This window comes from Aegilops tauschii, chromosome 1, assembly GCF_002575655.3.
Source record: "Aegilops tauschii subsp. strangulata cultivar AL8/78 chromosome 1, Aet v6.0, whole genome shotgun sequence".
Taxonomy (NCBI): domain Eukaryota; kingdom Viridiplantae; phylum Streptophyta; class Magnoliopsida; order Poales; family Poaceae; genus Aegilops; species Aegilops tauschii.
Genome location: NC_053035.3, coordinates 460,443,115 through 460,465,750, shown reverse-complemented (window position 1 = coordinate 460,465,750; position 22,636 = coordinate 460,443,115). Strand labels below are relative to the sequence as shown.

The 22,636-nt window shown below is 47.3% G+C and overlaps 2 protein-coding genes and 1 long non-coding RNA gene across 5 annotated transcripts; 2 read left to right on the top strand and 1 right to left on the bottom strand.

Moving 5' to 3' along the window:
- The first annotated feature begins 11,718 nt into the window (after positions 1-11,718).
- On the top strand, positions 11,719-15,764 carry LOC109733809 (uncharacterized). Of its 2 annotated transcripts, none has more exons than XM_020293021.4 (10): positions 11,719-12,357; positions 12,458-12,695; positions 13,042-13,225; positions 13,353-13,448; positions 13,554-13,607; positions 13,992-14,140; positions 14,257-14,374; positions 14,834-14,921; positions 15,016-15,229; positions 15,322-15,764. In XM_020293021.4, exons 1-9 carry the CDS (start codon positions 12,249-12,251, stop codon positions 15,225-15,227), a joined length of 1,248 nt encoding a protein of 415 aa, XP_020148610.1. In that variant the 5' UTR covers positions 11,719-12,248; the 3' UTR covers positions 15,228-15,229; positions 15,322-15,764. The 2 variants fall into 2 exon arrangements, with proteins under 2 accessions (XP_020148610.1, XP_020148611.1); XM_020293022.4 differs by having other exon boundaries at positions 11,754-12,357; positions 15,142-15,229.
- On the bottom strand, positions 15,117-17,051 carry LOC109733810 (uncharacterized). 2 transcript variants are annotated; one of them, XR_012187156.1, is made up of 5 exons: positions 16,700-17,051; positions 16,416-16,596; positions 16,096-16,313; positions 15,624-15,801; positions 15,117-15,536 (listed from the first exon to the last, which is right to left on the bottom strand). It is a non-coding gene; the product is annotated as an uncharacterized lncRNA (long non-coding RNA). The 2 variants fall into 2 exon arrangements; XR_005757439.3 differs by lacking the exon at positions 15,117-15,536 and having other exon boundaries at positions 15,625-15,877; positions 16,700-16,994.
- A 1,446-nt stretch (positions 17,052-18,497) lies between these two features.
- Positions 18,498-21,417, top strand: LOC109733808 (uncharacterized). The gene is made up of 3 exons (XM_020293020.3): positions 18,498-18,703; positions 20,474-20,559; positions 21,143-21,417. The coding sequence occupies exons 1-3, from the start codon at positions 18,625-18,627 to the stop codon at positions 21,173-21,175; spliced, it is 198 nt and encodes a 65-aa protein (XP_020148609.1). The 5' UTR covers positions 18,498-18,624; the 3' UTR covers positions 21,176-21,417.
- Positions 21,418-22,636: the final 1,219 nt, after the last annotated feature.

Below are 22,636 nucleotides of genomic sequence, written 5' to 3'. Positions count from 1 at the left end.
AAACTCTTTCTCCAGAAAGGATCCATCCTTGGCAACAAAGATCTTGCCTTCGGATCTGAGGTAGAAGGTATACCCAATAGTTTCCTTAGGGTATCCTATGAAGACGCATTTTTCCGACTTGAGTTCGAGCTTTTCAGGTTGAAGTTTCTTGGCATAAGCATCGCATCCTCAAACTTTTAGAAACGACAGCTTAGGTTTCTTCCCAAACCATAATTCATACGGTGTCGTCTCAACAGATTTCGACGGAGCCCTATTTAAAGTGAATGTGGCAGTCTCTAAAGCATAGCCCCAAAATGATAGCGGTAGATCGGTAAGAGACATCATAGATTGCACCATATCCAATAGAGTGCGATTACGATGTTCAGACACACCATTACGCTGAGGTGTTCCAGGCGGCGTGAGTTGTGAAACAATTCCACATTTCCTTAAATGCGTGCCAAACTCGTGACTCAAGTATTCTCCTCCACGATCTGATCATAAGAACTTTATTTTCCTGTCACGTTGATTCTCTACCTCGCTCTGAAATTCCTTGAACTTTTCAAAGGTCTCAGACTTGTGTTTCATTAAGTAGACATACCCATATCTACTTAAGTCATCAGTGAGGGTGAGAACATAACGATAGCCACCGCGAGCCTCAACGCTCATTGGACCGCACACATCAGTATGTATGATTTCCAACAAGTTGGTTGCTCGCTCCATTGTTCCGGAGAACGGAGTCTTGGTCATCTTGCCCATGAGGCATGGTTCGCACGTGTCAAATGATTCATAATCAAGAGACTCCAAAAGTCCATCTGCATGGAGTTTCTTCATGCGTTTGACACCAATGTGACCAAGGCGGCAGTGCCACAAGTATGTGGGACTATCATTATCAACCTTACATCTTTTGGCATTCACACTATGAATATGTGTAACATCACGTTCAAGATTCAATAAAAAAACCATTGACCAGCGGGGCATGACCATAAAACATATCTCTCATATAAATAGAACAACCATTATTCTCATATTTAAATGAGTAGCCATCTCGCATTAAACGAGATCCAGATACAATGTTCATGCTCAAAGCTGGCACTAAATAATAATTATTGAGGTTTAACACTAATCCCGAAGGTAGATGTAGAGGTAGCGTGCCGACGGCGATCACATCGACCTTGGAACCATTCCCGACGCGCATCGTCACCTCGTCCTTCGCCAGTCTCCGCTTATTTCGCAACTCCTGTTTTGAGTTACAAATATGACTAACCGCACCGGTATCAAATACCCAGGAGCTACTACGAGTGCTGGTAAGGTACACATCAATAACATGTATATCATATATACCTTTGGCGTTGCCGGCCTTCTTATCCGCTAAGTACTTGGGGCAGTTCCGTTTCCAGTGACCATTTCCCTTGCAATAAAAGCACTGAGTCTCAGGTTTGGGTCCATTCTTTGGCTTCTTCCCGGCAACTGACTTACTGGGCGCAGCAACTCCCTTGCCATCCTTCTTGAAGTTGTTCTTACCCTTGCCTTTCTTGAAACTAGTGGTCTTATTCACCATCAACACTTGATGTTCCTCTTTGATTTCCACCTCCGCTGATTTCAACATTGAATATAACTTAGGAATGGTCTTTTCCATCCCTTGCATATTGTAGTTCATCACAAAGCTCTTGTAGCTAGGTGGAAGCGACTGGAGGATTCTGTCAATGACCGAGTCATCTCGAAGATTAACTCCCAGCTGAGACAAGCGGTTGTGCAACCCAGAAATCTTGAGTATATGCTCGCTGACAGAACTATTTTCCTCCATCTTACAACTGTAGAACTTGTCGAAGACTTCATATCTCTCGACCCGGGCATGAGCTTGGAAAACCATTTTTAGCTCTTGGAACATCTCATATGCTCTGTGCTGCTCAAAACGCTTTTGGAGCCCCGGTTCTAAGCTGTAAATCATGCTGCACTGAACCAGGGAGTAATCATCACTACGTGACTGCCAGGCGTTCATAACGTCTTGAGTTGCTGGGAAAATGGGTGCTTCACCTAGCGGTGCTTCAAGGACATATGCTTTCTTGGCAGCTATGAGGATGATCCTCAAGTTACGCACCCAGTCCGTATAGTTGCTACCATCGTCTTTCAGCTTGGTTTTCTCTAGGAACGCGTTGAAGTTGAGGGCAACATTAGCGTGGGCCATTTGATCTACAAGACATATTGTAAAGATATTTTAGACTAAGTTCGTGATAATTAAGTTCATCTAATCAAATTATTTAATGAACTCCCACTCAGATAGACATCCCTCTAGTCATCTAAGTGATACATGATCCGAATCGACTAGGCCGTGTCTGATCATCACGTGAGACGGACTAGTCATCAACGGTGAACATCTCCATGTTGATCGTATCTACTATACGACTCATGTTTGACCTTTCGGTCTCTCGTGTTCCGAGGCCATGTCTGTACATGCTAGGCTCGTCAAGTCAACCTAAGTGTTTCGCATGTGTAAATCTGGCTTACGCCCGTTGTATGCGAACGTTAGAATCTATCACACCCGGTCATCACGTGGTGCTTCAAAACAACGAACCTTCACAACGGTGCACAGTTAGGGGGAACACATTTCTTGAAATTTTAGTGAGGGATCATCTTATTTATGCTACTGTCGTTCTAAGCAAATAAGATGTAAACATGATAAACATCACATGCAAATCATAAAGTGACATGATATGGCCAATATCATCTTGCACCTTTGATCTCCATCTTCGAGGCGCGGCATGATCACCTTCGTCACCGGCATGACACCATGATCTCCATCATCATGATCCCCATCATCGTGTCTTCATGAAGTTGTCTCGCCAACTATTACTTCTACTACTATGGCTAACGGTTAGCAATGAAGTAAAGTAATTACATGGCGTTTTCATTGACACGCAGGTCATACAATAAATTAAGACAACTCCTATGGCTCCTGCCGGTTGTCATTCTCATCGACATGCAAGTCATGATTCCTATTACAAGAACATGATCAATCTCATACATCACATATATCATTCACCACATCCTTTTGGCCATATCACATCACATAGCATACTGGTTTCTAGCAAGTTAGACGTCCTCTAATTGTTGTTGCATGTTTTACGTGGCTGCTATGGGTTTCTAGCAAGAACGTTTCTTACCTACGCAAAAGCCACAACGGTGATATGCCAATTGCTATTTACCCTTCATAAGGACCCTTTTCATCGAATCTGATCCGACTAAAATGGGAGAGACAGACACCCGCTAGCCACCTTATGCATCAAGTGCATGTCAGTTGGCGGAACCAGTCTCACGTAAGCGTACGTGTAAGGTCGGTCCGGGCCGCTTCATCCCACAATCCCACCGAATCAAGATAGGTCTAGTAATGGTAAGCAAATTGAACAAACCATCGCCCACAACTACTTGTGTTCTACTCGTGCATAGAATCTATGCATAGACCTAGCTATGATACCACTGTTGTGGAACGTAGTAATAATTTAAAATTTTCCTACGTGTCACCAAGATCAATCTAGGAGATGCTAGCAACGAGAGAGACGAAGTGCGTCTTCATACCCTTGAAGATCGCTAAGCGGAAGCGTTACAAGAACGCGGTTGATGGAGTCATACTCGTGGCGATTCAAATCGCAGAAGATCCGATCTAGCGCCAAACGGACGGCGCCTCCGCGTTCAACACACGTACAGCCCGGGGACGTCTCCTCCTTCTTGATCCAGCAAGGGGATAGGAGAAGTTGAGGGAGAACTCCGGCAGCACGACGGCGTGGTGGTGGTGGAGTTTGTGGTTCTCCGGCAGGGCTTCGCCAAGCACTACAGAGGAGGAGGAGGTGTTGAAGAGGGGGAGGGCTGCGCCAGGGAAGGGGGTGCGGCTGCCCTCCCACCCCCCCCCCCCCTCTATTTATAGGGTGAAGGGGGGAGGGGGCCAGCCCCCTTAGATCCCATCTACAAGGGGGGGGCCAGGGGGGAAACTTGCCCCCAAGTTTGGTGGGAGGCGCCCCGACCCCTAGGGTTTCTAACCCTAGGCGCCTTGGGCCCTTGGGGGTGCACCAGCCCACTAGGGGCTGGTTCCCACCCTTGTTCAGCCCACTTGGCCCACCGGGGCAGGTAGCCCCACCCGGTGGACCCCCGGACACCTTTCGGCGGTCCCGGTACAATACCGGTAACACCCGAAATTATTTCGGCGACTGAAACTGGAATTCCCATATATAATTCTTCATCTCCAGACCATTCTGGAACTCCTCGTGACGTCCGGGATCTCATCTGGGACTCCGAACAACCTCCGGTAACCACATACAATTTCCCATAACAACTCTAGCGTCACCGAACCTTAAGTGTGTAGACCCTACGGGTTCGGGAACCATGCAGACATGACCGAGACATCTGTCCGGCCAATAACCAACAGCGGGATCTGGATACCATGTTGGCTCCCACATGTTCCACGATGATCTCATCGGATGAACCACGATGTCGGGGATTCAATCAATCTTGTATGCAATTCCCTTTGTCCATCGGTATGTTACTTGCCCGAGATTCGATCGTCGGTATCCTCATACCTCGTTCAATCTCGTTACCGGCAAGTATCTTTACTCATTCCGTAACGCATGATCCCGTGGCTAACTTCTTAGTCACATTGAGCTCATTATGATGATGCATTACCGAGTGGGCCCAGAGATACCTCTCCGTCATACGGAGTGACAAATCCCAGTCTCGGTTCGTGCCAACCCAACAGACACTTTCGGAGATACCTGTAGTGCACCTTTATAGCCACCCAGTTACGTTGTGACGTTTGGTACACCAAAGCATTCCTACGGTATCCGGGAGTTGCACAATCTCATGGTCTAAGGAAACGATACTTGACATTAGAAAAGCTCTAGCAAAACGAACTACACGATCTTGTGCTATGCTTAGGATTGGGTCTTGTCCATCACATCATTCTCCTAGTGATGTGATCCCGTTATCAACGACATCCAATGTCCATGGTCAGGAAACCACAACCATCTATTGATCAATGAGCTAGTCAACTAGAGGCTTACTAGGGACATATTACGATCTATGTATTCACACATGTATTACGGTTTCCGGTTAATACAATTATAGCATGAACAACAGACAATTATCATGAACAAGGAAATATAATAATAACCACTTTATTATTGCCTCTAGGGCATATTTCCAACAAAAACCTAGTTACTAGTATATCAATGCAAATGAATCATATTGAATCAAACTAAAAAAATCATATTGAATCAACAATCATATATATATATATATATATATATATATATATATATATATATCATATTCAGCCTCAATCATATTCAACCACATCAATCATATTAACCAAACATCAATGAACAATTCGAAAAAAAATGAACATGAACTAGGGTTCATCTTTAAACTATATAGAAACACTAAACTAGTAAATACCAAATGAATTAGGGTTCATCTACAACCACATACATCATATTGCTCCAAACTAAACAAACCTAGGATCAACAAAAATCAAAATCTACTAGATGAAATAGGGTTCATCTTGTGCCAAATAATGCATCAAATCAAAAGCTTTTTAACTACAACGATTTGGAGGGATTGATAGAGCTTACTTCTCTCGTTTCTTATGAAGTGAAGGAGATCGGAGGGGGGGAGTGGTGGGGAGTAGAGAGGAGGCGCCTCTCTATTCTTCGTGCGGCAGGGGAGAAGATGGGGGCGGCTGGCTTCGTGGGTGGGCCTCACCAGCCGCCCTCCGTGGCTTATGACCATTCAAAGCCTACCGCCAGGGGCCTCGGCGGTACGGTATAACAACCTGCCGCCAGGGGCCTCGTCAGGTAGGGCTGATGGCAGACAGCAACTGTCGTTTACTGCGGCTGACGTGGATGAGTAATCTACCGCTAGGGGCCGCGGCAGTAGGCAGTTCTACCCTACCGCCTGTCACCCCGGCAGTAGAAAAAGGGGTAAGATCCAGCTGAACTTTGCAAAAAAGTCAAAGCATCAAATTTGGCCACGATCAGCTGTCCACAAGGTAGGTACTAGGAACCATGCATGCACCTCCTGTTTGAGCAATGTTTTTCTCACCTTCCAGAGCTCAAATGAAACACATTCCAATTCGGGAAGGAACATCTCAGAACCAACCAGCTCTATCCGGTGGCGTGCGGTGCGGTGCGGTGCGTGTTAAACGGGCCACGACTCAGCGCACCTTGTAAATTCTGCAAGCAACCAGCTGTAACGGCTTGTGCGACTGCAGCCACATACTATTGTCTTGGTACAAGCAGGAGTGTCTGATTTTTCTTGAGTGACATGTGATTCTTTGGACTGTGTATCCTCTCCTTGCCTCACCCAGCCCGTCGTCTCGCTCAGATCGTTGCGTGGTCAGATAAGAAGGCCAACTTCGTTGGTGATAATCCATTCTTTTGTTTTCTTGAGGTATTAGCTTCATCCATTTCTGTGGGGAAGAAAAGATAGGCGCCACAGGTCATGGTCAGATGAGATGGCTTGGCTAGGTCGCTGTGCAATGATGACGGGCCACTCCCACTCATGGCTGGGGGCATGTCCGGTCGACTCGACCATTCCATTTCCCTCTCCCATACGTTTGTGGATCGGGTATCCCGCTCGATTTGTTGTCATCCGCCATGCATGCGTGGTTGGTCCGCGGCTTGGACACCTCATCAGTAGGCGGAGCAGCCGCCGGTGGACCACGATTTCGTGCCGCCGGGCACGAGATCGTATTGTTTTATTTGAGCTCGTGCTGCAGTAGGTCGGCCATTAAGAAAAAGATACGGCGCCATGGATGCAACAACTCCATTTTTCTTGGTGGCGGTGGCGGGCTAGCTGGCTAAGCCTGCACCGTTGTTAGCTCGTCCTATTCTCACCTACAAATTTTTAGTGGACTAAATGTATGCAGGTACCTCCTTCATGAGAAACGGGGAAAATGAAGAGAAGAAGCGGCTCCGGGTCACTGTCACGTGAATACTTCTCGCATGCATTCAAATTGTTGGCCGATCAGAAGCTTCAGAAATGGCTTCCCGGCAGAGAAACCCCGACCGACAACGTGCGGCCTGGCGGTGCCCACACGCAAACGCACGGCGACGCAACGTTGAACGGCACGAGAAAAGGATCACTGGGATCGGGCGGTGGCTGGTAGTAGCACCGGTAGCAGCATCGCCGCGGCAAACCCGGCCGCCACCGACGCGGACGCATCGTACGGCACCGCATGCGTGGAGACGGAGGAGCGGCGGCACCGCCCGGCCCCAGCCTGTGGCACCGGTGGGTGGACGGACGGACGGATAGGGAGATGGGGACGGTGAGCGGTGCGGGGGGCAGCGAGTGGACGGCGACGCCTTGTCAGCGCCCGCGGTGCGCGGCCGTGTGAGTCCACCGCCCGTGCGCGTTCCTTCCAATTTTCGTGGCCCACGCACGCGGTCATCGTGTCGTGTCGACCGATAGCCAGAAGCTCGAGATCTCGAGGGGTGGTTTCTAGTCGCATATTGTCACACTTTGTCGCATCTCATTTTAAACAAATTTGATCAAGTTAGATGGTGTTTGGTTCTAGTCACATCTAAAGCAAAAAAATTATGAGCAGTGAACCCGACATGTCATAGACACAAAAGATATGGTACATTCCCTTAGGCAAGCCAACGTATGGTTAACAATTTAAGCAACTCAAGTTAGGCAAATGTGGCAAGTGTGACAAAAATAATATGGCAATATAAGGAAACATAGTTATAATCCAAACAGCCCATCAGGTGAATGCTTTTTTTTCGTCACTTGAGCAGTGGAATGCTTTGGGACACCAAATTTGCTTCCCTATTTTCGCTGGCTGTTTTGCTATCTATTAAACGAGAAATGAATAATCCGTATTTCTAAGAGCATCTACAGCCGTAGGTTGTAAATTTGGGCCCTCGAACGTCTGTGGACGCGCCCGCAGACAACGACCGGTTGGGACTCAAATTTTACCATTTACAACCACATACCTTATTTTCAATACATCTATTACACGCAGGGCCATGCACGACGATCATCCCATCCGTCTTGGGCCGGCTAGTTTGTCAAAACACACCAAAAATTGCTCATACATACTCCCTCCGTTCGGAATTACTTGTCGCAGAAATGGATGTATCTAGACGTATTTTAGTTCTAGATACATCCATTTCCGAGACAAGTAATTCAGAACGGAGGGAGTAAGATTTTTCACAGCTGTTTTAGTCCCACCTCGTCGCGTCATGAGCTAGTCGACCGTAGTTGGGTCATCTAGAAGCGATAAGCTTCTGACATCATTGCATCATTTGTTAAGAAGATCGACTGTCACTATGAATCTTCTATGTTTATCATATAGATGATGATACATAGTTAGGTTTTATTCCTTGACAAGGGAAACATTCATATTAGTACTGCTTTTTATGAATCATAATGTGTTGATAAAAATCGATGAACAAGATAAAAATCTACTGTCATTGTAGTAGGGGTATCAATGTACATGAACGAGACAAACTTGACACTCGATGAACAACCATCAGTTGATGAAATGCAGTATAGTGTCAACTTATCTCGTTCACGCAACGAGACTTGATAGACACGATGAAACGGAGTCCAAAGACGACAAAACTTTTTGATGATTTTTTCTGGACATTGATGGCTTGAGAATTTGTGTTGTTTTAGTAGTGATTTTTGCTCGGTTTCACTAAAATTCTTATTACTCTTTGGATATTTCTAACGCTAATCCCTCGAAAGAGAAAAAAAATCCACTTCCTCAATGTCTAACGCTAATTCTTCTAACTGACATCAATCGCATTCGTAACTTGTCAACCAAGAATGCTTTTGTTGCTCATGAAGCCTGTCGCCAAGCTTGTAAGAGCCTCACGTTGCTGTGCTCTGAAGATGATCTTGAAGTTGATGGCTTCACTAAAATATTCAAGTTCTGCTCCACACTGCCTGCCAATGCTAAATGGTGTGAGACGCCATCCAATGAAGCCTATGACTACTCTTCATCCGCTCCTACAGTTCATGCACATGTTATTGATGATGAAGATGATGTTACCTCACCAGTTTCTCCTGCACTGCGTCAAGATTCAGCGTCAGGCCCTTCTACTCCGCCCATCAACAACATCGACCCGGCTGCACCAAGACCTTCACCACCTCCCGAAAAAGTTTAGACGCTCTGTGTCTTCAACCCTTTTTGGTCATTTGATGACATGGGGGAGAAGTATACGGGTTGATAGTCTTCAAGCTGGCATATTGGACTGGGTTGTCTATGTTTTGTTAAGTTTGCAACTCCCGTTCTGTTCATTTGATGTTTTGGGTTGTAAACTTAAGTCTTGATGGACGTCGGCTACATTTGCTACTTTGGTCGCGCTGCTTAAATTTGATCTTATGCGCGTGAAGTCATTCTGCAGATTCCCATATGTCATTGTGCATTTCATTATCTTCAAATTATCTGCTATGCACTATGATTGGATTCCATGATATAGGGGGAGTTCTCCACAATCAAAACCTATCATGTGCATTTGCCTTCAAAGCAAAATCTTCATATGCACATCTTCAGGGGGAGTTCTCTCTATATCATGAAATCATAATCTCCATGTCCTTACCTTCGCATATTTATATCCTCGTTGAAAACTTCAACTAGATTGTCATCAATCACCAAAAAGGGAGAGATTGTAAGTGCATCTAGTGCCACCCCTTTGTTGGTTTTGAAGTATTGACGACAAACCTTGTTGAGGGACTAATGTGTTTGTGACATTCACAGGATAACACAGGTAGAAGTCCTTGGAGATTCGGTTTAACTGTCGTAGACGACCCCTAAAAATGTCTGAAGACATTGAAGCCAATGGTTGCCTGTGAAGATAATGGAATGCGAAGAGTTAGCTTCTTTGTAGGTTTCATTTTCTTTTTACTGAGTCATAGGAACCATCGCACTATTAAGTGGGGTTGAGGTGAAACAAAGACAGTTGTTGAAGTAATTGCTCAACCAGAAACCTATATCTTCCGTGTGAAAATAATGAGAGAAAATCTCCTCCAGAGTTGGATGAGTCAGTTTTGCTTGTAGTCCAAGCCAAGCTGCCGCGTATGTTTTAAATCTGACTGTTGGACACGTGTCGGTTGGCCACTGACCCAAGGTCGGTTCGGTCATATCATGTTGGGTTGCCTACTGGTTACAAATAGCCCACCCCTCCATCATAATTTGGTGGTTGCTTTGATCTATTGCACGACTTTTGTCGTTTGAGAGCAACCCACCTCCGAAGCCTTTGAGAGAAATTTTCTGTCAGAAAAAACCCAAACACCAGAGCCCAAAGTGATTAAGCATCACTGAAGACATTCTGTTTTGCGTGAACTGAAGACATGTTACACTTGAAGACTATGATCTTTCAGTCGGTTAGGCGTCGCGTTCTGAGCATCCAAAAGCCATTGTGGATTACCGATGAACAAAGTTTGTGAAGGTTTAGAAGTCTACCTTTGAAGACTTACTTGAGTGATTGGGTGAGGTCTACGGTGACCTTAGCTCAAGGGAAATAAGTTGAAGACATGCTCTTCTGAGTTTAATCTTAGCATCCCTAACCAGACGTACAACTGTTACAGCATCTGGAACTAGTCCAACAAATCACTTGTTTTCTCTGGGCAACTATCACTTCACTTCCTCACTTAGTGTTTTGTATTGTGAAGGCTTCGCTTGCTCATTCTGTTTGAAGTCATTGTGTAAGACAATCCCTTGATTACATCTTTGTCTTCACATTAAATGTTAATATTGTTCTCGGCTACCTAGTTTGTTGTCTGCATTCACTTCTCACATCAATTGTGTTGTTATGTCAGCATGTGTACCGTAGTTTATCTTCCATTGCGCCCTGCTTAGTTATTGTTTTGCTTCCGCGTCTTTGAAGACATTGCCTGTTTCGAAGACAATCATAAAAACCGCCTATTCACCCCCTCTCTGGTCGATAACTAGCACTTTCAGTTCTCCTCTTTAGAAAATGTAACATTTCATAAGCCAATATTGTATTATTAGAGATAAGCCTATCCGGAACAAAGGCGCTTTGGTTAATCAAAATGATCTCCCCCGAGATGCACTTCAACCGGTTTGCAATGCTGTTGGAACAAGTTTGCACATAATATTGCAAAGGCTAATTGGGTGTAGGTCTTTTGGACTCCGAGGGTTCTTCATCTTTGGGATAAGGACCATGATGATGTCATTCCATCCTTCCTGGATACAGCCGCCACAAAACATGTGTAACACATCATGCACCACACTATCGCGAACCAGCTGCCAATACTTCTTGTAAAAGAAAGTTGTTACAATACTATCCGTGGATGCTGGAGCTGTTTCTTTTTCATCATTAAAAATATTTCCATGCATATCTTCAAATAGTATTCTAATTCTGTTTTTTTCGTGCACACCAAAATGCGCCAAAGTGAAACAAATTTAGCGTTTCGGCCATCTCCTTAAGCCTATCAATACGGGACCTTTGCATCCACACCCTGTTCCTTGTATAGGAGTTTATTCACGTGTCTTTATATACTACTCTCCATTTCACGATATAGTGCGCTCGCGTTTCTCGATATTCAAGTTTGAGAAATGCGTACACTACATTATGGAACGGAGGGAGTACCATCTTCTCTTGTCTTTATTATGGAATCGCACAGCACAACCAGACAATCCACCGCCGCTTCCCCATCGATCGATCATCATCGTCGTCGCGGCGGCTTTATCCACCCACAAGTTCGTCCACCCACAAAAACAAAACAAATAGCACAGCGCAACTCTCTCTCTCTCTGCCGCCGATCAAACCACTACCAGCACGCTCACAAAAAGAATCGCCACCCAAAAATCGTGGACCTCAACCCCACACTCCCATCTTCCCGCCGCGAGCGAGCGAGCGAGCGCGTCCCCTTTGACTCAGCAGACGGCGACACACGCGCCGACGTGTCCCCGCCGGCGCGCCGCGCAGGTCGTATCCATCCATCCACGTGTTCCGGCACAGCGAATCCGTCTCCTCCTCCACACCCGTTTCCCTCGCGGCCCCGACTCCGCCCGCCTGGACGACTCCGGCTCGCGGGCGGCTATAAATCGCCCGCCCTTTCCCTCCCGAGCTCCACTCCGTTTCCCCCTCGTTTTAAATCCGATTCGGCAACCCAGCCCGACCCACCTGTTCTGTTCCCCAGTAACGAGAAGCTAAATAAATCCATAAATCCCTGGCAGAGAGAGGGAGAGGAGCCAGGCGATCGATCCCGGCGGCGGCGAGAGGCGAGGAGAGGCGGCCGGCGAAGCAATGCCTTACTGCGAGGTGGACCGGTACCAGGCCGGCGACAAGTGGGAGGGCGTCCGCCTCTTCTACCGCCGCTACGGCCGCGGCGCCACCAAGGTGCTCCTCGTCATCGGTAAGCACGCCGCCCCCCGGCCAATTCGATACAGTGGAAAAATTCAATCCTTTTTCTGGTTCGGAGGAACTCTTCTCTGAGAAATGGTTCTTCGCTTCAGGTCTGGCGGGGACGCACGACTCGTGGGGCCCGCAGATAAGGGGGCTGACCGGGTCCATGGAGCCGGCGGACGGCGGCGACGTGCCCGAGCCCGCCGCGAGGACGGACGAGGAGGCCGCCGCGCCGGCGACGGCGACGGCGCCGGAGGAGGAGGACGTCGGCGAGGGCATCGAGGTCTGCTGCTTCGACAACCGCGGCGTCGGCCGCAGCACCATCCCCCCGCACAAATCCTACTACTCGTGAGTCTCTCTCTCTCTCCCGTCGTCTCCTAGATCCAAATTTCCGTCGGTTTCAATCATCGGCGGGCAGGGTTTGGTAGACGACATTGTTGGCCTCTCGAGATCTGCAAGGAAGATTGTAGCTTTCGGCGAGAATAAATGCACGTTTTACTCGATTCGATTCATCCTCCCTGCTGTCGCGATTGCTTTCATCCATGAGAAAACAATAGTACTAGTACCACGCGTGCGGCTGAGAGGAAGAAACAGAGGGCGGCTAATCTTCCTCCATGAAACGCGTTGAAAAGTCAAACGGCCGATGGTTCTCCGTACTGACCGTGTGAATGAACGACCTTCTCTTCTCTGGCAGGACGGCGATCATGGCGAGGGACGCGCTGGCCTTGATGGACCATCTGGGGTGGAAGAAAGCCCACGTCTTCGGCCACTCCATGGGCGCGATGATCTCCTGCAAGCTCGCAGCGATGGCGCCTCACCGGCTGTCCTCGCTGGCGTTGCTCAACGTCACCGGCGGCGGGATGGAGTGTTTCCCCAAGGTACTGTGATGTTGCAACCTGCTTATTCATCTGGGGAGTTCCGAGGACCTGAAAACAGGCCAAGGGGTTACTTTGTTTGAGATGAGCAACTTTGCCAGTGCTGACAGATATGCTGTCAATTTTTCAGGTAGATGCACAGATGCTATCTCTCGCGTTCCGGTTCTTAAGGGCGAGGACTCCGGAGCAAAGAGCTCTTGTGGACTTGGAAACCCACTATACGAAGGTGAGAAATTGAGGATGCACTGTCTGTCCTTGCCTGAATAATGTGCAAACCGGTTTTTCTGTATATGTTTTTCGTTTCCAGTGGTAACATGTCACTCAAATGCAGGAATACCTCGACGAGGAAGTTGAATCCTGCACAAGGAGAGCGATCCTATATAAGGTGAATGTCATATATACTTGCACGGAATATTCATTATTCTTCCTGCTAGTTTTACCGTGTGCATCAGACAATTTTTTTGGATTATATTTGTTGCTTACCATGCTGTTTGCTGGGGGTTGTCCTGTTAAGGAGGTCATTCAAGAATTCTGTTAAAGTATCTCATAGGTGTCTGGGTAGGCCTTCCTTTTGTGAAAGTTTGGCATTATGCTTTTGCATTCCCTTCTTTAGAATATGAAGACAATGCACTGCATAGGGATAAACTGTTGGATCTTTTGTTTGGAAGAAAGGAAGCTTTTGTTGTACCCACTTTGGAACATTGTCTGCATATATTTGGCCCCCTGTTGTTATGGAAATCTCATCTGTGCTTGTACATTGAACTTTCAGGAATATGTGAAAGGCATATCATCTTCAGGGATGCAATCTAATTGCGGGTTTGAAGGTCAAATTAACGCGTGCTGGACTCACAAAGTGACAACTAAAGAGCTAGATACAATTCGTGCTGCCGGTTTTCTGGTTTCAGTTATTCATGGAAGGTTAGTCAGTTGAAATATCGAGGATAATATGCACCCATTTTTCAATCTGCACGCATAATGTGTATTGCCTCTCTCTTTTCAAGTGTATTGCTCACACCTTGCTTTACAAATGGCAGACATGATATTATTGCGCAAGTATGTCATGCGAGGCGGCTTGCACAAAGGCTTCTTCCTGTTGCTAGAATGGTAGATCTTCATGGTGCACATCTAGTCAGCCATGAAAGACCACAAGAGGTAAGCATCAAGTATAGTAGAGCTGGGTAGATCGAATCATCAAAATACTCGGAACTATTGCAAACTGTGCAAATAATTTCAATAGAGTTTGCTCCGTTTGAGAAAGTTATACACACTGACCACAGACTGCTAGGCAGTCTTTGCCCGCTAAGGCATAAACTATACTTAAGTTGCTAGAGAAATATAGTTACAATAAGGCATCTTAGAAGACTGGCCACGGAGACTCTTTTCAGAGCATTTGACATCTAGGATGGCTTCTTTTTGTTCCAAAGAGAGCCTTACGATTTACAGTAAAGCGTACGATTGAAGTACTGATACAACTAGGGTGTCATCAACTCCATGTTCCAAAGAAAACAAGAAATACAGTTGTGATAATGATTATTGGTTTCTCCACTCATTCATCTTTACCAATAACAGTAAAGCATTTTAGAAACTGATGTGATTATTGATCTATGACAGGTCAACAACGCGCTGATGGATCTGATAAAGGCCACCAAGTCGGCGACGGCGCCGCACGAGTGGTCGTCCCAGCCAGAAAACACATCAGGTATGCTTAAGAACCGGCTGCTGAACGTCGCAAAATTCTATGGAAGGCTATGTTGGAAGGCACACCTCTTACGCTGACCCTTTACCACCACCAGAAACCGGTGCCCTTATTTCTGCAAGGCCTGTAACCCTCGCGATACGAACAGGCGAAGCCGGCAACGCTGCCGTAGCAGCGTATAACCTACTTGCAAAGTTGCAACTAAGCTTTCTTTATGTCATAGGCCTGATAGTGATGGCGTTTGAGCACATGAGGAACATTGTAAGAGTAACGAAGCCCGTGAGGGTCGCGGCGATCGAGTCATCATAAAGGTAAAGAAATTCTTCCTCTGCTACGTACATAAGTCGTCGTATCTCCTAGCTCCTGGCGGATTTGCTGACCCTGAGCGTGTTTGATTTTGCAGAAACAAAAGACATGTAAATTATACCCCCGAAGCCGGCGAGGAGATCATATTTCATGTCTCCTCCGTATACCATCCGCGGAGATGAGACGGATTTAGAGTAGCATCTCCGCAAGAATCGAACCTATTTTTCCTCCTCCCTTGAGAAAGCCCTCTGCTCTCGGCGGAAACAACGTTTCGAGACTGAAGAACAGAGGAGCTGTACCTGCGTTGCGCACCTGGGCAGAAGCGTCACGGGGCGTGGTGATTGAGATGTGTTGCCATACATTGTATTAGCTCGGAGAGAGCAAATGGATCGGATGTACCTTGTGTGATGAGTGTAATTAAGCTGTTACCAATATGTACACGGCCGCATGTTGCGTTGCGTTGTTGCTGTCGCCGTTCTTGTGTACTCCATTGTTGTGCTGTGATCATCCCTTTGAATAAATCGACTCGATCTTCACTTTGCTGCACCCTTCTGGGGTAGATGAATATTTTTCTTACCTGTACAATGTTAGTTGCTGATATAGTACTCCCGTATAACACTGGCATATACTCAATCCGTTTTTAAATACAAGACCTGTCCATATACGATGTATACAGACGCATTTTAGAGTGACTCATAAATTTTAGAGTGTGATAGCAAATTTTAGAGTGTGATAGCTTTGAGGAACACACATACACACACACACGCCGTCATAGTTGAAGAAAGTGGGGATCGATGGAAAGGAATGCCCAAAAGCTTGACCAAGTAAAATAAATCCCTAGGACATGACGGATAAGATGATTTGATCTTACCTCAGCAAGCGAAAGCCGTACGAGCTGGACTGTTGCGCCGAGACGACAGACTTGTCTTTGCATCCTGCTGCTTGCTTCATCTCTCTCAAATGCGCCCTTAGGTCACTGCTCAGTGCTCCGCCGCCGCGAGAGTGTAAATGGAGGCCAGCCAAAGTGCACATGGATTGATGGATGCTGCTTGTTTTGTCCGTCTCTGACTGATGTGGCGCACGTCGAAACTGAAAACGTGGCAGAAGAGAAGACGGATCAGTAGCTAACTAGATGTACCAGGCAGACACCGTCGACCCAAAACAATCAAGGTTTGCTTCAGTTCCACCCACGCTGAAGGAAGGAAGCCAGGGCGTGTGTTCTGAACTTGTGATGCACAGGAAAGAAAGCCGCTGCTCCTCCAGTCTGAACAAATTGTCATTTCCAGCCGCTCTGCCAAGATGTAGCTCGAGTCTGAACTAACTGAATGATGGCAAGATGCGGAAGAGCGATTGGCCGAGGACCCAAATTAATCTGAAGAAAGATGCGAGGTGAGGTTCGATCTCTCCAGTCCAGACACACGATCGATCAGCCAAAACAGCAGCCTTGAAAGGCTGAAACTGAAACAAAAACGTACCGTCCCGTCCCTCACAACGGCGCCGGACCTGACCTGACCTGTTGCAACAGACAGACAGGACACGACATGGCACGGAAACAACAGCAACAAGCTAGCAGATGAACTGACTGACCTGGTGAAGCGGTGATCGGCGGCGACGCTCGGCTGCTCCTGCTCCCGGGGATGACCGGCGGCGAGGGCGAGGACATGGGCGAATGAAACGAGCTTGGGGAGAGAGCGAGCGAGCGAGAGGCGCACGCGCGGCAGGGACCGAGGAAGAAGAAGAGGAGGAGGAGTGCGGGTGGCCGTGCACTGCAAGGAAGGCAGAAGCGAGAGAGCGAGCGGACGGTACATTCGCTGGATCTTCTCGCCCAGATATTCGCACTCGCGGGAGGGGATATTCGCCGGCGCGCACGGAATAATCCCGAGTACGCCTCTTCCCCTCGAAGGCGCCTACCAACTAGTCTTTTTTTTTTTTTGAGGATCAAAACACTCCCTCTTTTAATCAAGCACAACAAGTCGTTCAATACATAGGAAATCAGGAGGATTGATCAGCCACACATGGCGACCGAAATCTAAAGAAGCATAGGCCCTAGCTAGTTCATGAGCCTCCCAGTTCATGTCTCTCTTCTCGTGTTCGAAGCAAAAAGAGTCATCTTCTTTTTCATATCCTGAATAACAGCAGAGCTCGTTCCCAGGTACGGGTTTTTCAGATGAAAAATAGTAGCAGCACAATCGGTTCCCACCTGAATTCATCGCTCGTATAAATCAGTTGACAATGTGAGTCCCTCGTTGAAGGCCAAAGCTTCGAGGATCTCTGGTTCAACTTGTCCCCGTACCACAACTGCCGAAGCTCCCAAAAAGAGGCCGTCCTTGTTTCGACAGATCGCTGCGTACACTCCTTTATTTCCATTCCTTGCTACTGCTGCATCTACTATTACTTTCACATGGCCTTTCTCTAGGTTGCTTCCAGGTTCTCCTCTTCCGTCCCAATAGTGGCTTCAGTGGCTGCACTGATGTTTGGCGTGACCTTTTTGGGTAGAAGAAGCAGGTCTTCAAGATATCGCTCAGCAAACCTGAAAGTTGATAATGGCGAATGAAACTCTTGTTCATGAATAGCTTTTCTACGAGCCCACCAGATTGACCACAGTGTCACGAGTATCCTCACAAACTCGTCTTCTCTTGTTGTTTCCATCAGCTCCAGCAGCCATTGGCGAGCATCAACGTTTTGGCATGTGATCAAGTATTCAACCAGTTGGTCATCCATGAGAGCCCATACACATTTTGCCATGTTGCAGTCCACTAAAGCGTGCCGCCAAGAATCCTCCGCTCCGTTGCAGATCGGGCAGACCGCCGTGTCGAACGGATTCTGTAGGGACAGAGTTCATAGCCAATCGCCAAGCAAAATGTTTCACTGCACTTGGAACCTTTACCCTCCAAAGAATCTTCCATTCCCCTGAGTAGCAGACAAGTCCGACGTAGTTGACCGGCGCTCAAGCCAATCTTCTCTCCCTTCTTTTCGTGTCAACAGTCTGTGGGCCGAGCGGACGGAGAAGATACCAACCCGCTCATAGTGCCACGCCCAACTGTCTGTAGCGTTCCTTGTGCTCAGCGGAGTCTTCAGAACGACCTCCTCGTCCGGAGGCTGCAAATGATCATTAACCTTTTGGAAATCCCAGGATTTTGTTGCAGCATCTATCAATTCACACACATATTCCAACTAGTCATTCGACCGACGTTGGGCTTTGGGCCTCTCTCTGTTACAGCGGGCGGGCGGGCGGCCCGGGTGGTGGAAGGAAGGAAGTTGGGCCTACGAGGTACGCATCTCTCTCTCACTCGGCCCCTCCCTCTCCCATTCTGCCCAGTCCACTCACCCACCCGTGTCTGTGTCCGGCGACGACGGCGAGGAAGGAAGGGAAGAAGGGGATCGCGGAGCAGCAGCAGCCATGGGCGTGATGGGCAGGCTCAAGATCTTCGTCGTCAAGGAGCCCGTCGTCGCCGCCTCCTGCCTCATCGCCGGATTCGGTACCCCCTCCTCTCTCCCGCCCCAACCCTAGCGCCCTGTGCCGGCCTACCCGTACGTGCGCGCCTCCTACCTGTACCCTCCATTTCTCCATCGCACCCCCGCCTGGCCAGGCTCCCAGGATTTCCGAGGAGGGGGGATCGGTCCTCCGGTTGGACGGACGCAGTGCATCGATGGGGCGGGCTCTCAACGCTTCCATGTAGTTTTCGCCTGCTAATGTCTGTTGGATCTAGGATTATTCCAGACGCGCGCTTCCCCGCAAAATTTTTGCCGCGTCATTCCGATCGTTCCGTGACTCATGATTCATGGGCTGTACACCTTAGACCTTGCATACATTTGCCCCTATCATCGATATAATGATTCAACCATTGCTACCCATCCATTCCATTCCAGCCAAAGGAAGAGTAGCAGTCTGCATTTCTTGTGGCACTTAAGTATTGTCGATTGATGATTCTACTGTATTCTTTCTGCTGGATTCGGTCAGAACAGGTGCGAGCTGATAAGGGTTGCTCCGGGTTAATGTCAAAAATGTAGTCGTGTGCTGAGCTGCGCTACACTTTTCTGTTTTTATTTAGCGATAGATGTTCCCAAAGATTTACTCCCTCGCCCTTATGCCTGTGTACCTATAGGCTATAGCCACAAGACCCACCTGTTGTTATGTCTATCCGTTCATGAAACTGAAATGTGACTAAAGATTAGCACATATGAGCTGACTACGTAGCGTTGGGTGGGTGACTTAGCTAGACCTTGCGCGTTCATTTCCTTGGAAATCGAGTCAGGCTATTTAACAGCTTAAACTTTGTTTGCCTGTCACATGTTGTTTACTGCTTCAGAAAACCAGATCGCGTGTTTCACTGCTTAAGATTTAAAAGAGGACACATTTGGACTAGTCTGCAAACAAGATTGGCTTGGATTAAATTCCATGTTATTTTCTAGACCCTAATACTCTATTACTATCAATGTATACCACCTCACAGCTCCTCCACGATGTACTTAATTGATTATTTGTATCTCTACATACTTCTTGACAGTCATGATTGCTCTTCATTCGTGAAAGTTCAGAAGTAGTGGGAGTAACCTCTGTATTTTAGCCATTTCATGACTTCCTTAGTTATATTTGTCAGTTGATGTTAGCAGAATTCGTCAAGCAATCTGGGTGTTACGTTGAACAACCATAGTGAAGGGTTTTACTGGAACTTAGTTGCAGGTGTATGGTAATATCAATTGCATTTTCTTCCAAAGTTTTGCTTAGTTTCTCCTTCGCTGAAGCGTTTATGGCCACATAACAGCCATTATTGCATATACTCTAGGCATGGAGGAGGTGTCTGTTCTTCTTCTACTTTGCAACCGGATTCATTTTGTTTACTAGTGTGGTCAAATTTAGTGTGCAACATCACAAACAGTGGGCAGCAATTATTTTCTATTCTACTTTTCAACCAAAAAACTAAATGCATAAATCGTTGAAGCCAAAAACATGTCATCTGTTGTGCCCCAACTAGTGTTCAGTTAAACTACATTTTTTGGTGGTGTAGTATAGCTGTTGGATGGTCATACCATTTTGAGCGGTGGCCAGTTGTTGCCTTTTAAGGTCATGAACCAACCGTTTGTACGTTTCTTTGACAATGCAAGTTTAGTGCATGGTTTGCAAGATCTTCTGATTTTGCTGTGATAGCTTATGTGATCATTGATTGTTGAAAAGCGTAGCTCTCTCCCAGTCTCATCATTCTGCCAAATATCTCATTCTCATCTGATGCTATGATATGCAATTTCAGGTCTATTTCTTCCGGCGTTTGTTAGGCCAATGTTGGATTCTTGGGAGACTGAGAAAAATGCCAAAACCCCAGTTGAACTAAAAGATGTAAGTTGATCCCCTCCACTTTTTATCCGTTTATGTGTGCTACCACTTCATATAATTATGGAAATCGCTTTTATCATTTAGCCCTCTCAAATGTTCTAGCCACACCATTTATCATTTCCCAGTTTTATCATGTTCTTTGTGCACTAGCCAAGATATTGGCGAGTCAGTAAACTTACAAATTAAAGTTTGTACTCTAATGGGCTACAAACTCCTGGAAAAGAGTACCAAGGGCTCCTTTGTAAATGTGGAATCCCTCGACTCTGGTTGGAATTGAGCTATTTCCCATGAAAATCCTGCTTTCCATACATGCCTTAAATAGTTGATTGGCAGATTTGACTGAATTGCACACAGTATCTTTTGAAACTCTGCATAACACCTTCTGTCGTCAGTCACATGATTTATCATGGTCCATCAGGCTATTTCCAGGTTATCATGCTTCTGAGTAATCATGCTGAAATATTGTATCATTCCCCCTCTCTTTCATCCTAACTCTGCTTTTTTATTTACTGAGATGAGTTCACGCATGAGTGAGCATTATTGGCTCGGACAGTGTTTAACTTTTGTTCTCTTGGTACCTCCGCAGGTGGTCGCAGGTGTCACCGGCAAGAAAGCTTAGTGATCAACGTCTCTTCGCTCTGCTGATGTTGTCTACACATTTTGTTCTGCTTGTTTTTGGTGCCCAGACGAGCGGGCTCTCTTCTGGGATTGTAATCGGATCGGCTGAAATAATCATTGTGTCTGGACCTATTTTGACCATAGTGCAATGAGATGGACCTGTTGTTTAAGGAGTGATTCCAAGTTGTAAGGAATGAATTGAAGGTCATTGTTACCCTTTTCATCGAATTCGTGCCATTTTTACTTGCTGTTCTGTCTGGCCAAGGCAAAGAATGCTTGGCACCATGATTCCACCCCTGTTCCGTTTAGGCGGCGGCGATGAACTTGGTGGACGTTGGTCCTGCTTCCTGCCTATTCCTCCGCAGGTAGCAGCAGCCGGTGATGGTCTCATTGTTAATCTCCCATTTTTATGCACTCAGTCTTATAATTGCTGTGCCACAACCACTTTGACGGAGAGGTTGACGAAGATGTACGGAAGGAAAATCACGTACAGTATTTTTTTAAGGGAGAAAAATGAGGTTGCATTTTTTTTTCTTCTGAGAGATGGAAAACAAGGTTACATTTTTTTTTGAGAAAAGCTTCCTTGGCCTTTATTGATTAGCTAAAATGTTTGCAGGGATTACAATTGGGTCGTGCGGGATTAGCTAAAATGTTTGCAGGGCTTACAATTGGGTCATGCAGAGTACCCAACCACATATGCCTCCCGACAGGAAGAGAAACACCAAACCTAGGCAAACCTATGAGTCTCATAATTGAGTAAATTGCAGAAAACCACCCGTTTGAAGGTTAGGTTTGCGAAAAACATTACAATACAATTTTTTTTGCAAAAAACACCATGTCTTCAATAATCTTTTTGCAAATAACACTGATCGGCGGATTTGGCTCCACTGAGCACGCTTATGACAGTTGGGGCCCTTTTTTTGCCTACATGGCGTAACATTTCGTGCCAGATCACTTATATTCTGAATTTACAAACTAGCCCTTAGTTTTTACACAGAAACCCCTAAATCAAAAGGAAAAAACGCAATCCCACAGCAACCACCAACGCCCCACTCCCTTCGATCCACATCTCCCTCCTTGAAGCGCGGCAGCGGCGGAGCGCAGCTTCCTCTCTCTATCCCCCTCCTCGAAGCGCGGCGACGACTGGCAGGGTGGCGGGCGCGGGCGGAGCAGGGCGGCGGCGGCGCGGCTGGCAGAGCGGCAGGGAGCGTGGGCGGAGAAAGGCGGCGATGACGCGGCTGGCAGGGTGGCGGGCGCGGGAGGAGCAGGGCAGCGGTGGCGCGACGGGCGGGGCGGCGGGCGCGGAGCATGGCGGCGGCGGCGAGCGTGGGCGGAGCAGGGCGGCGATGACGCGGCTGGTAGGGTAGCGGGCGCGGGAGGAGCAGGGCAGCGGGCGGGGCGGCGGGCGCGGGCGGAGCAGGGCGGCGGCGGCGAGCGTGGGCGGAGGAGGGCGGCAATGACG

What these genes read in the sequence shown, in the direction of transcription:
- LOC109733809 (XM_020293021.4), top strand. Translation starts at nt 12,249, where the DNA reads ATGCCTTACTGCGAGGTGGACCGGTACCAGGCCGGCGACAAGTGGGAG. An exon ending in CCGCACAAATCCTACTACTC is followed by an intron (nt 12,696 to 13,041) that starts GTGAGTCTCTCT and finishes CTTCTCTGGCAG; the next exon opens with GACGGCGATCATGGCGAGGG. An exon ending in CCAGCCAGAAAACACATCAG is followed by an intron (nt 14,922 to 15,015) that starts GTATGCTTAAGA and finishes TACCACCACCAG; the next exon opens with AAACCGGTGCCCTTATTTCT.
- LOC109733808 (XM_020293020.3), top strand. Translation starts at nt 18,625, where the DNA reads ATGGGCGTGATGGGCAGGCTCAAGATCTTCGTCGTCAAGGAGCCCGTC. An exon ending in CTGCCTCATCGCCGGATTCG is followed by an intron (nt 18,704 to 20,473) that starts GTACCCCCTCCT and finishes ATGCAATTTCAG; the next exon opens with GTCTATTTCTTCCGGCGTTT. An exon ending in CCCCAGTTGAACTAAAAGAT is followed by an intron (nt 20,560 to 21,142) that starts GTAAGTTGATCC and finishes GTACCTCCGCAG; the next exon opens with GTGGTCGCAGGTGTCACCGG.